Source organism: Apiospora marii (genome assembly GCF_038362585.1).
Source record: "Apiospora marii strain CBS 49790 chromosome Unknown utg000009l_segment0_segment0, whole genome shotgun sequence".
NCBI classification, from domain to species: Eukaryota; Fungi; Ascomycota; class Sordariomycetes; order Amphisphaeriales; family Apiosporaceae; genus Apiospora; species Apiospora marii.
The window spans coordinates 3,162,494-3,175,745 of NW_027117381.1; the positions used below are offsets into that span (position 1 = coordinate 3,162,494).

At 52.5% G+C, this 13,252-nt stretch overlaps 4 protein-coding genes across 4 annotated transcripts; 2 read left to right on the forward strand and 2 right to left on the reverse strand.

The window, feature by feature from the left end:
- Positions 1–3,269: 3,269 nt before the first annotated feature.
- PG985_012531 (uncharacterized protein) lies at positions 3,270–3,635 on the reverse strand (the record flags this gene model as incomplete). The annotated part of the gene is made up of 1 exon (XM_066832297.1): positions 3,270–3,635. One exon carries the CDS (start codon positions 3,633–3,635, stop codon positions 3,270–3,272), a length of 366 nt encoding a protein of 121 aa, XP_066680347.1.
- A 2,420-nt stretch (positions 3,636–6,055) lies between these two features.
- PG985_012532 (uncharacterized protein) lies at positions 6,056–6,329 on the forward strand (the record flags this gene model as incomplete). The annotated part of the gene is made up of 2 exons (XM_066832298.1): positions 6,056–6,201; positions 6,284–6,329. The coding sequence occupies 2 exons, from the start codon at positions 6,056–6,058 to the stop codon at positions 6,327–6,329; spliced, it is 192 nt and encodes a 63-aa protein (XP_066680348.1).
- A 516-nt stretch (positions 6,330–6,845) lies between these two features.
- PG985_012533 (Vacuolar membrane pq loop repeat protein) lies at positions 6,846–8,294 on the reverse strand (the record flags this gene model as incomplete). The annotated part of the gene is made up of 4 exons (XM_066832299.1): positions 6,846–7,107; positions 7,162–7,648; positions 7,861–7,934; positions 8,044–8,294. The coding sequence occupies 4 exons, from the start codon at positions 8,292–8,294 to the stop codon at positions 6,846–6,848; spliced, it is 1,074 nt and encodes a 357-aa protein (XP_066680349.1).
- Positions 8,295–9,221: 927 nt separating this feature from the next.
- On the forward strand, positions 9,222–10,597 carry PG985_012534 (Nuclease S1; the record flags this gene model as incomplete). Its single annotated transcript, XM_066832300.1, has 7 exons — positions 9,222–9,398; positions 9,482–9,548; positions 9,630–9,827; positions 9,881–9,921; positions 10,023–10,293; positions 10,349–10,460; positions 10,549–10,597. The coding sequence occupies 7 exons, from the start codon at positions 9,222–9,224 to the stop codon at positions 10,595–10,597; spliced, it is 915 nt and encodes a 304-aa protein (XP_066680350.1).
- Positions 10,598–13,252: the final 2,655 nt, after the last annotated feature.

A 13,252-nucleotide genomic window follows, 5' to 3' on the forward strand; every position in this document is an offset into this window, starting at 1 on the left:
GCGGGGAGCCACCGAGGGACGAGCTGTCAAACCCCGCCAATGTGACTCTACATATTGGGTCTCCGGGGGCTGATCTGGGCCAAAGGGAAGCAAGCGGTGGTTCGCACAATGACAGGGGGCCAGCCAGCACACTATCGGCCCCAGCAGCGCAGTAGTGCTTTTTTGGGGGGGAGGGGGGCAGAAGAACCTCAGCCATCTTACGATGTGGTTTGTCCTGTCACACATCTGCAGCCCGATGACAACGACGCCATCGCTATTATCTGGTTGTGGTGGGTGGGATCAGCTCCTGATGCGATGCACAAGAAGCGGTCCAGTGCAAATATTATCTGGTTTATTGGCTGTTGCTTGAATGGATGTTTGGCAAACCCCGTCATCGTCCACCCAGAGGAGGGATTGTGAGCAAGTCTGCCTGGCCACCGAATTTTGCTCGGATGTCCAGGGAAATCTTAATTCCCTTCCAATTCAAGTTCTTTTGCCCTACTGGAGTGTCCTCCCCGGTGCCCAGCCGAAATTGTAGCACAGTAGTGGCGGCTCGCTTGAGGGCATTAAGTCGTCAGTCTGGCCCGGCTTCGTTTGCTTGCTTTTTATCGAAGGCGCCAAAAAACAAAAAGGGCGCGAGGCGTTTCTGAGGCGACACAGGCCAGTCGCTGATGTGGATGGCTTCGGCGCGGTGCTGATCGTTCGAGAAGCTCCTGACCCAGCAGCCTGGATTGTCTCATTCCTGACGTCAGGATCGTTGCAGTTCGAAGTGTGGAATCCATCTGAATTGCAAAGTGTCTGGTGAAGATGGGATCGTCATAAGATGAACATGATTTCCTGTGTTGCTTCTTCTTCAGCACTTACAAGGAAGATACATGATCCCGAGCACAGCTCGTACATGGGGCAATTACTTACGTGCGGTCTGATTGGTACATGTCTCTTTGGACAACATTAGCATTAATGCCTAGCCCCGGCTGATGATCGCCCTAGATGCTGGGCCTGTGCTGCCCGCACCCCACTGTGGAGCCGGGGAAGTCGGCAGGGAGCTAAGAAGCTGACGATTGTGATTACAAGTCAGATCCTCTCGGCAACAATGTCGAAATCGGCCACATAGCCCATTGTCTGTCATACTCGGGGAGACAGGCCCAAAAAGAAGAAAGGTATTACAATAAAAGCAACAAAGTCCCAATGTCAGCATGTTCGGTTATACAGATTCTAAACGGACGAGCTGTGATGCGTCGCGTTATCGGTGCTAAGAGCCAGATACACAACAATGGCCAGGCACGTAGACGAATCCCATCGGCGCCGTCAGTATAGTATCGTGCCTAGGCTCTTCCGCCGCGAGTAAACGCCAAAGCTATAGATCGTGATGTAGCTAGCCGGCGGTGCTGGACGAACATCATATACACAGGATGAAGTCGTCCGGCCGTTGCAAAGTCACGAAGAGATATTGCCTCAAACCGACGCCGGATCTGTGCGGAACGAAATACTTCTGTGAATACAACCACCCTGGATTGTTGCTCGATATTTGCATTGTTCTAAATGAAATAGTACATCGATTTGCTCGGTTTTGACTCCCAGGCGAAGGCTAATCTACCACCAAGGTGCATAGAGCCACACTCTATCTGTACTTCGGACCGAATCACGAAAAGAGCAGGCAATTAAATAAGGTGCTGACCTGCTGAGATTACATATGCAGCTGCAGGTTCCTGCCTTCCTAGAGGATGAAGGCGTCTCCCATCTGATGATCCCCCATTTGCTGACGGGATTGACAGTTGTTCCTTTTCGAAATGAAATTGACAGGTGAGTGGAAGAGGATCAGAACGACACCTTATTGTTCCTTTTGCTATCTTTCTCTTGTCTCTTTCCTAAAGGTTTCCGCCTACTCGGTTTATGTTATTAGTCTTCGCGGGAGGTGAGATGGCCCAGAGCCCCTGAAAGCCAGGTAGGTGTTCGTCCCATTACGTCCGTCCCCTGAACTAAACACATCAACACATGTAAGTTTACTAGGTGCAGCCACAAGTAGCCTGCTTTACGGCCGATTCAACCGGTCGTACATTGTCGGTTTCTCTATTCACACTTATCCAGAGCTGCGCTCAATGTTCGGACAAGGCTTGGTATATTGGGGATATTCCTAACACTCAAGCTACTTACTCCTCTAAGATAGCCCTGATGGCATCGATGTGAAGAGATAGTCTTGGCCAAATGCGTACTATCTACTGACCTGAGTGACCGGCAGTGAGGCTCATTGAATCCTATTCGGACCCGCCAGACGTTGTACTGAGCAGGGCGGATACCAACCAGTATTGCGTATCCAGAATCAGTGATTCTGTGACCCGTTGCCCTCCACTCGGGGAATCTTCATAATCTCAACGAGAACCAAGAGCCAAAATATCCAAGCGATGATGAGCACTTTCAATAGCCATGTGCATACCACGTAAGCTTCTTCATCTGTCTGGATGTATTGTTGCCTCGAGATCGATGATATCCATCAACTTCGTGACCTCCTCGATATCTGGATATTGGGGGGCCATGAAATCCTTGAATTCAATCTAAGCCCCTTTCCTGCCAAGGTGTCGAACTACCGCCGCCTCCTGATAGTAGTTCCGACCATATTCGCCTGGGAATCATCTCTAGTGAAAGGATGGCCGTTGTGTCAGAAGAGACGCGAAGCGGGCATCGTATACATCGTACATGCGCTTGTCGTTCGTGGTGCCTGGGGTCCTTGCCATCGCTGACCGAGCGGGTCGTTTCCGCTTCATATCGAAAGTGTGTCGCTCCAGTCACCAGGGACCGCCGTGTCCGAAGCTGCGCCATGCCCGTTTGCCTCCCCGAGTAAGTCGAACGTCGTACCCATCCGCATGATAGAGAGCCCCCCCCCCCGAGCCAATGACCTCGATCAAATGACCAGTCGTCGCGTCGTACCCTTCGGTTGCATGATCGTCGTAGTTCGAAAGGAGTCTCCGATCTCCTAGGCCAAGTGCCCTCAGACACAGGGGTGATGGATGAAGGAAAGAGAGAAAAACAACCAGGCCGAGACCAGGATCCCAAGAACACATCACTTTGCCTTTATACGTCGAAGATTTCCCAAGCCAGGGCCGTCCGACCACTTTCGGGTCAACACTCTCGGCATCGCATCCTCTGGGCTCCGGACGCCCGTGAAGCGCGGCGACTCCACCCGTCCCCTTCTTCGACGAACCTCCACCTGTTTCCCACCTGTTACCACCCCCCTCCACTCGAATGTGAGACGTCCCTCTGGCTGACCAACCGCATCTTTCTTCTTCTCCCCCCTAGGCCTTGGACAGACCCGGCGTCGTCGCCGTCGTCGACGTTGACGATCTCGAGGACGACGACGACGAGGAATCAGACGCCGTGGACGAAGCCGGCGACAGCAGCGGCGACGTCAGGGTGCCGTGCAGGGCGAGGGCGTCGCGCGTGCTCAGCGACACTAGAACCTCCTCGTCGCTGTAGCGGCGGGCCTCGCGCTCCGCCTTCCTGTCGTAGAGCTCCCAGTCGACCGTCCTGGCCAGCGACTTGTGGATGTGGATGCGGCGCGGGCGCGCCGTCGGCCCCTCGGGTCCCGCCAGCGTCGATGGCCGGCGCCGGCAGGTCGGGTCCGAGATGCCATGGGCCTGGGTGTTCGTCACTGCGCTCATTGTCGTCGTTGGTTCTGAGTAGGCCGCTTTGCTGCTGTTATGGGCTACGTGATCGTTCTTCCGCTTCCTCTTGGCTTTCCGGGGCGGTTTGTTTCGTTTGTTGTTCGTTACGGTGATGGACGGTGATAATCTTGGGTATGGCTTATATTGACAGAACCTTGAGCTAGGCCCAGGCCTGGGAACCGCATCGGTATATAAATTGCGTGAATCTTGAACACCAAGACGCCAAATCATGTCACTATACTTAACTCCGGCGGTTTCCTAATGAGTCGCATGATTTAGAGTATAGAGGCTGCGTCCAGTTGAGGATCATCTCCATCGTACGATGGAAGCCTGTATCGTAAGACCAGAGTTCAAGCCACCAATCGTCTTCCCATCGGGCGAGAAACACGATGAGATCCAGGATCAAAGGCGACATCTGCCCTCCTTAATTCGCATCATAATCGGGACTTCTCCCTGCCTCCAGTTGGAGAAAGGGAAAAATATTGCGTATGCTCAGCGTTCAACATAGATGCGCTGATCCTATGAGGAGAGCGTCTCTTAACAAACAGCTTTGCGGCAATACTCCTCTGATGGAAGAGCGCTTGCGAAAACTTATATCGTTGTACCTTCGTCTGATGTGGGATATCCTCTCAAACGTACATGACTTTTGATACAAGCCTCCGAATATCATATTACCACCGAAAAGTAACGGCTGTTCAAAAGGCGAAAGACGATCACCTCAATCAATTTATACACTACAGACAGCGTCACGAGTCTGTTGTATTTGTCAACACATTGGTCGCATGAACGATTGGTTTATTGTCAGAAAGGTTTATTTGATCATATATCTAGCGTTCATGACTTTTCGGTGTTGGTCGATACTTCGCCAAGGCCCGAACCAAGACGACTTGTGACAGTCGGCAAGTCAACTTAGCTTTGCGATGGCAGCATTGACGCAAAGCTATCTTCATCGATCCGAAGTGGCCATCCATCCGAACTTCTCAATACGTCGTTCCTGCATCTTCATGAATTACTCAATATCTCCCGATCTTTCAGAAAGGCCGCGTGCGTCGCAACCAGTTGGTCGTGTAGATTATGTCATCGACCGCTGGACAATGGATGGTGGATGGCATTTACCGCGCGCTCGCAACAACCACACGCACCACAGCTTGTTGGCTCTGCTCTCCTGGTCTAGCTCCCGTTCAGGCTCTGATTTTGCTGCACTGGCGGCGGCAGCAAAATGCCGACCGACGTTGCCGCCAATTAGACAAGCGAGAGCATCCCTGCCGCGCCCGTTTGAGAACCGTGGATCTGCAACAAAGCGACCCCGGCCGCATGCTGGGGTGCCAGAGACCGCAACCTGCCAACTGCTCCTGCATGAATTCATTGGGGGCCACGAGCAAAATTCCCAAACGCCCTGTGAGCCCCCAGACGCCGACCTCTCTGCGGCCATTTGTTAGCCACAACCGGAGTGGCACATGGTGGACAGCGTGTTATATCCAGCGGTCGAGTAACCCGTGATCGTTCATAATTGCTTTTTTGCTCTCTCTCTTCTCCCTTTACCCCCAATTGCCATCGTCAAGCGACGAGCACAAGAAGATGAGGAGAGACACACGGACGTCGGCTACACACTACACATCCAGCCTATTCGGCCCCGTTTCGTTTCATTTTGGCCTGTCTGTTCCTGAAACCCTCACCTTTTGGTCTTGCTTGATCGCCCAGGCCCCTGCGACGGAGGTTGTCGCAGAGTCGGATCGGTGAAGGCGCCCAATACAGCCAAATTGCAGAATGCTACTGCAGGTACTGCACACCTTTCGGCCTGGCCGGCACAGACTCTCGGAGGCTGAGAGGGAGCAAGGAGCATTATTAGAGGGGAGACGGAGAGGAGCCCTGAACTTGCTGCGATCTCAAGCGTCCGCTGGCCATGGGTCGCATCGTACCATCTGAGCTTCCACCTACCTTCCTCGGTATGGAGTCGTTCTATGTCACGTCACAAGCCGAGACATGGCGAAGCAAGCGCCTCTGCGGGGCGACACTCTAACCTTCCGACGGTAACCCACGCGCATGGGAACCCATTCATTTTTGCCAGTCTCCCTCTTTTTCCACTGTAGTGCCCGCGATAGGTTCGTTTTAGTCCTCTTCCTCTTAGTATAATCTTCTCGTCGTCGCCTTTCCGCTGTGCGTATTCCATTCTAAGTAACGAGATCCGTGATCTTCTGCTACTATACCGTCTTTCATTCTACACACCACTATATTACATTACCATCTATCGCGCGCCTTGCTTGTTCTCTGTCGCCGTTTAGCCAGCCCCATCTTTTCGACATCTGATCCCAATCGAAAAGACCTGAAGAAGAAAAAGAGCAGCTGGTCTGAGGAAGCAAGCAGTAATACAAACACACACACTCGACAACGCCTACCACCACCACCAACTAGTCAAGATGAAGACCACCTTTGCTTTCCTCTTCGCCGCCGCCGCGTCCCTCGCCTCGGCCGGTGTGGTCATCACCCCCATTCTGGCGGACCAGGTCGTGCCCAAGGTTGCCGATGACTGTTTCTTCGGCGTGACGACGCCTCAAGGATGCGCGTAAGTTTATGAACCGCTTTATTTTCATCGTACTTCACTACTCGGCAATCAGTTGTACTAATATACCTTCCGGGACCAACAGTACCCTGCGCAACAGTCGCGTCGCCCCCGTGCCTAAGAAGCAGTGATCTTGACTGACAATAGGCCGGGTCGTATTCGCATGGGCTACCTCTACCCAAGCGGTGTCAAAGATCAAACCCGGCATCCTTGATTCTCTCTGAGGCTTCATGTAATAGCTTTATACGGCTGGACTTTCATGGACCACTACAGTTTCATGCCCTGCTGGACTGGGACTCGGTAGTGAGAGGTACGGACTTTGTTTGAAGAGCGAATGTAATTTTTTTTTTTTTTTGAATATACCCCCAAGACGAACCAAAAACACATTGAGAAACCCTCACAAATCTGATATGCACTTTACGCTAGAACTGCAAGTGTTGATTGCAAGAAAGTGCGCTATGTATGCAACATTGTGATTCTTTGAATGCTGGACCGCCGGTATCAATGCTACGTAGTAATGAACATGCAAAAAAAAAACTCCATAAACCATGCAAGGCAAAACTTCAGAACTGGTGCAGTCAATCCTAGCGCCCTATATCCGTAGGTCGGATCAGCCGCCATCTGCGCAACCCGCGCAACCCATCTATCTATACGGTCCCACTGGTTTTAGACTCGCGTTTCGGCGAATACAAGCTGAATTGATAGAAGATGATGCAATCTTCTACCATGGTGCCCAGTGACCCAATCAGCCAGGGAATGGCCTTGATGATGTCGTCGGCATTCTGCGAATACGAAAAGACACTTGCGCCGTAAGTCAAATTGCCCGTCAGAGAGAGCAGGAAAAACAGCAATGCAAGGCCTTCGCAAGACTTCTCTCGGTAGTTCTTGATAATTTGTGGTATCCGGGCACTGTGGCAAAGTCAGCGTTGCACGCGCAGATAGAATCAATCTCATATGACCTACCAAAGATAGCAGACTGCGCTCAAATAACCCAACGTCATGCCGATAATGGCAACCGTGGACTTCGCCGAAGGCACGTCGGGAGACTCGGGGGCATCCCATGCACCGGCCTTGTACGAAACAAACCAGCCGAGCGTTCCCACGATATACACGGCGGCGATGCTGAGCGAGTTGTGGAGCGCCGGGTTGCTGTCGGGCGTTTCGTCCTCGCCTGTTACCACGCGGCGGATCGGGTCAAAGCCGGATTCTTCGTGGCGCGTTGAATTGCGGCGCTGCGAGCCCGGAAGGGCGGCTCCGGACGAGGCCCTTCTTCGGCGGAGGAGCGGCTCGTCCTCTGATGCATCGGTGGCGCTCGACGTCGTTCGCTGGCGGGCACGGCGTGCATTCAGCGTGTTATAGTATAGGCACTGGCTGATCAAAACGAGATCGGAAAAACTGAAGTACGCCGCTAGAGCCGTTGCGGTGGGCGCGATGCCGGTCACGAGGGCACCTACGGGATTGGGCGACGATGGTAAGCAAAAGCACGTGCCGGATCAGTTGGGGACGCAATTGAGCGAGGTTCTATGCAAGGCGGCCGTTGGTAGCCCGAAGCATGTCCTTAAGGTTCGCGATATGTGTATCGTACCAACTCAAAAAAGCCGCCAATGCACGACTGTTATGCAGGTATAATGATAATAATAAGACAGAGACGTTTGAACGTACCACATAAGTTTGCGATGTCACCAAATAACCAGATGAGTAGAAACGGCATAGACAGGCCTTCGGCGCTCTGGGCCCTGTAATTCGTCAAGAGCTGAGGGATCTATATCAGAGGCCAGGTCAGTTTTGTCCAATCCAATGAAGCAGGCCCGTATGACGTAGCAAGCTGCAGATAAGGAAAATCACGAACCAGGAGACATATCCAGGAGGTCAGAGAAATGCTCCCGAATATCCCCGACAACGCCTCGTTCACTGAAATGCCATGGATGACAGCCATATTGATCCCCGGCTCGTAGAATCCAAGTGGTGGTGTTGAATGACGATTTGAGACCAGCAAGAGGGATTGATGGCCGAGATTGGTGGTTGATCTGACAGGTCTTGGAGGATGAGAAGTGGTATATAGGGAGAATCTCGGGAGCCAGCCTTGAGATCACCATGACAAGATAGCTGCGAAAACGGGGCTGGCTTTCTTATCACCAGGTGGGACTTTGTCCTTTTCTGGGGTTCCATGTGAGCCACTGTGGGAATCAAGGGAGTCAGCTGGACTTGTACGAGCCGTGATAGGCTGTTGCCCGAGAAAAAGACTGCCCTTTATCAGTGGTTAGTTTTGTACGACTAGAGGAAGTGGGCAAAGAGATAAGGAAGTCTAATGTCTAATGAGCGGCGCAGTGACGAAACCGGGATAGCTAGGCCTCATGCAACCCATCAATTTTGACCAAGATCTTCCCGCAGTGACCGTCGCTGGGCCGTCCAATGATAAATTCACGCGGATGCCTAAGCCTCCGTGCGTCACCTGCCGCCCCAACATGTCCATCTGCCTCTTTTGGAGATGAGATGAGGCTGTATTACCGGCAGGAAAGCTGTCACGCACAATATGCACTGCTTCATATCCCATGGTCGCATTGATCGCATTCAAGGAATGCGCACGTGGGGATCCCCAGCTGAGTTGGCATCGCACCCGAGTTCACGTCGTATCCCCGTTCTGGAAGAATCATATTCGCTGCTGATGCTGATGCTGTATCCAATATACACAGAATTTGAGTGAAGTAATGCCTGAGTCAAACTTTGGGTACCTTTCATCTGCTGCATCGCCATTTGTCGGATGGCATCTGCTGTCCGGATAATGGGTGCGCTCTGAGCGAATCAGCAAGTTAAATGTGCGACTCACGTTCCCTCAGCAACCGCCGCCAGCCGCGTGCAGGAGAGCCACCTGGGCGGCCAGCCAGCTCCGCTATCTCTAGGCGCTCTAGGTAACTTCAATGTTGTCGCGTGCGTGCCGCGCCGTCTGTGTTTCCCAAGATCAATTACACCGAGCGTCCTACAAAACTGTGTCACATATTCCTGCCTACACTTTTTTTTTAGCGCTGTGTTTGTCCTTGAGTTTCAATATGAGGGTATCTATCGCAGCTGGGCTTCTCATGCTCTTCCCCACCGCCGAATGCTGGGGGAGTTTAGGCCACACGACGATTGGTTATCTAGCGAGTGACCTTGTGCAAGACAGCACGGCGAGCTACTTCAAGAAGCTGCTGAAGAATGATACGGTGGGCATATTTTCCAATTCAAAGATATAGTAAATTAGGAAAAGCGGCTATACGGGTCGTTTCCGAACTAGTAGCTTACACAGAGTCGCCAGGAGCATTACATGGCGGGAATCGCCACTTGGGCCGATCAGATTCGGTATACAAAATGGGGTCAATATTTTCTCAACTTTCTATAATAGCCCCCGACCTCCTGGGTTCGAAAGGGGTGTTGTTGCTAAGACTGTGTGCTAGGCCGCTTCTCGAAGGACTTCCATTTTATAGACGCCAAGGACGAACCACCGACTTACTGTGGCGTGGACTTTGAACGCGACTGCAAGGAGGACGGATGCGTCGTCAGCGCGATTAAGAATTACACGGACCAGTTGCTTGATGTGAATTTGGTTTTCTATCGACGAAACCAAGCGGCCAAATTCCTAGTACATTTCGTCGGTAAGGTGTTCGTGGAGGCTCTGATTGAAATAGCAAATACTAATCGAGTTAAGGCGACATTCACCAGCCACTACATGCAGAGAATGTCGCACAGGTACGCTTCCCTTTTTGCTCCTGTATTTTCTGGAGGATCGCGTATGCGATTCACCGCCGAGTTACTTGCCTCCTTTCATAACTAACGCCGAGAGACGACAGGGCGGCAATGGCATCCCCGTGAAGTGGGAGAATAGCGACGCAAACGTTTCGCTACACCATGTTTGGGACAGTGCCATTCCCGAGAAAATGCTTGGTCAACACGGGCTGTATCCGGCCGCCAAGCAGTGGGCTGGCAATCTCTCGCTCGAGATAGAAACCGGCAAGTACTCGTCGATGAGGCAAAGCTGGGAGGGTGGCATGCACCTGGAAGATCCTGTCAAGACGGCTATGATTTGGGCGAGTGAGTCCAATGCGCATGTCTGTACCGCAGGTACGAGTCACGTCTGTGTTCCGTGTCACGTAACCCGTGCTGACTGCCGTAACAGTGCTACCGGAAGGACTGGCGATCGCCGGCCAAGAGCTCTCTGGTGAATACTTTGAGCGAGCGGCGCCCGTCGTTGAAATCCAAGTGGCTCGCGCCGGGTATCGTTTGGCGAGGTAAGGAAATCTCGCACGTTATCCATTCCGGCCATTGTCGGCGCTTTGTCTAAGGCATGTTTATACTAACGTCCGAGGGTCGAGATAGATGGCTGGATCTCATTGTTAATAGGATCCAAAATCAAGATGAGTTGTAATGTCGGTGGCTTCGCCCCGGGAGCAGTTAGAATATCCCTCGGACAGCAGCGATGCGGCCATCCATATATTACTACAGGTCGGGGCAAGCACAGGCTCCATAAGCCATGAGCCATTAAACTTCGATGGGCCCAGAAAGAAAGGAGGCAGTCTGAGTTCCGATGAAAATAAGGACATATGGGACCCATCGACCGCATAAATGGCGGGATAGTGAGAGTTGCTGGCACGCTTGGGAGGTGTGCACTGGCTGATATCCGCCATGGTTTCGTTTCCCGTGTACTTGGCACGTCTCGAGCTCGAGCGTTTGCCTTTTCCGAGCGATCAGTTTCGAAGCCAGGGTTAGTGCAGACGGCTTAGGGTTGGTGAATCTTTTTGCTTGGCGATCTGGGTTTCTGAACGAGTTCGAACTTCTAAACTTCTTGCAACATATGACGATCTTATCTTTCCACCGCCTGCCAGCTTGCCTACCTAAGCGGGGTCGTTTCATCCATCACCGACCGTTGTTACCTAAATTCCAAATTGGAAAACACAACCAACATCTTTATCATACTGCTTAAGATTGGGCGAAGAGAAATGTGGCTTCTATGGCGGCGCAGTCCCAGCGCATGTGGTGTAAGCTGCAAGCAAGGAATATCGATTCGAGCTGCTACGCATGACTCCAAAGTATGCATAATAGACAGCCATGTCAGTAGCCATGTTTCTGAACGCAAAAAACGTTAATAATTGTCATTCATCCCAACTAATTAGGAGATTAGACCAGGGGCCCCCATCAAGCGAGGTTCTAGCCGGTTCCTGAGTCGGATCTGCCGGCCGGAACTTGCTGAACGCCGGTGGGGCGGATTTGGAGATTCGGGGGGGGGGGTTCTGGGATGGCTACTTTGCAATCATTGTTCGGAAAGCCATCGACCTCCCGTCTTAGCCGTCCCCGGTTTTATCTTGAATGGGGCACGATGACGCTACTCGGAATTGTTTCTTATTCGATAGAGGGCGGCTATTGTAAAAGTCAGACCATTGCCACGAGTAGCGATGTCATCGGTCTTTCAGATCTAAGTATCTAACATCGGGGTTTGATTGGAAAATAACCATAATCGCCCCTTGTCCGGGGAGGGGGTGGTCTCGTGGTTTACGGTGCGGTACGTAGAAGGACCCCCTGTTACGTACATAGGTACAGTAGGTCCATATGCACGCAATCGACAGAAAATTGGGAAAGTGTCGGGAAACCAGAAAGGGAACGACTGTCTGGGCGAGCACGCAACAAACAAAGAACAACCATCCCCAAGGAGCCAAGCAAAGTGGCAGAGCCCAAGAACTTGAATGAAAGAACAAGCGATGTTTTTTTTTTTTTTTTTTTTGATTTCGGATCTGCTGGCTATGGCGATCCGACTCAGTCAGTTGAGAGCAGACGAACTCAGAAACTAAACGATTTCTGCCAAATAGAGAGGGATGGCGTCAAGGGCTTTGAGCCTCGCGCGGGACGACCGTCCTCCTGGAGTGTGAGCTGTTCGAGCCGATTAACCTACTGCACTTTTGAGTGTTTGGAGCTGCTGTCAGAGGGGCTTCGCACCGTATCGACTTGCTTCATCGTGACCTGGGTTCGAAACGTCGCTCGCCTGATGTCCCAGGCACACGGGGATGCTGATTGGCGCGACCGACTAGCAGCTGGAGTCGAGGCGGAGACCTGCGACAAGTTGAGCCGCAAGGAACAGACAAATTCCGGGCATTATCGCCGGGGGGCTGGCCCACCAAACGCAACATCGCAACTGGAACGCAATTAGCATGGGTTAGACATTGGACTGATGGATCGGAAATCTTCACCCTTTCCCCCCCAAACCCAAAACCGCCTTCCCTCAGTTATGGGGCCGTCCGACCTTAAGTCAAGTAACTATACCACTAACCTTAACATCTCTAACCTTAACACCTCTGACAACTCGATTAGCGGCCGCAGGGGCTATGCGGCAGAATGCTGCACTGCATGGCTGGCTATGTACTTAGCTGTTGCCCCCTAAATCGCTAAAGTCGCCTGCACACCAAATGCCGCGGTGGACACATTGAACACACAAACACACTGCAAGAGCCAGGCACCAGGCGTAGCGTAAATGGATAGCCCAGGCGAGCGAAGAAGTCGGAACGAGTGCGCCAAGGTGCGTGTTCCAAAACGGTCGGGTCGAACAGCCGTCAAGCGAAGATCTATCAGCCCTTTGGCGACTAGTAAAGCCGGCTTGAAGCTGGAAGTTCATGCCGATCTGAAAAGAAGCGCGTACAATTGAAACGGGCTGACGGCTTCCGAAAACAGATGCGTGATGAGCGTTGGGGATGAGGGCTGTACGACTGCTGCTACGTCGCTAGCTTCCAAACAAGTCGGTCGCATCCTGTTCTGCAAGCAGCAACCCTTCTGTTCTGCCTGCCTTGGCGCGCACGAGTGCCCAGGCCACTGCCCAGGCGGTTGGACGAACAGGGTGGTAAGAGATGCCCGTTTTCGCTTGGTCCTTACACTGGGGCTCCCGGGCCAGGGGTCTCCATCCCAAGGGTTCCACAGCCGACCCGGGGGGGACCCCTGCCCGCAGTCACTGTCATCCTAAGCAACTTCGGGTGGCCTCAACGCTCAACGGCCTGCCTTTGCCCACACACTTGGAGACACACACACCTGCCTGCCTGCC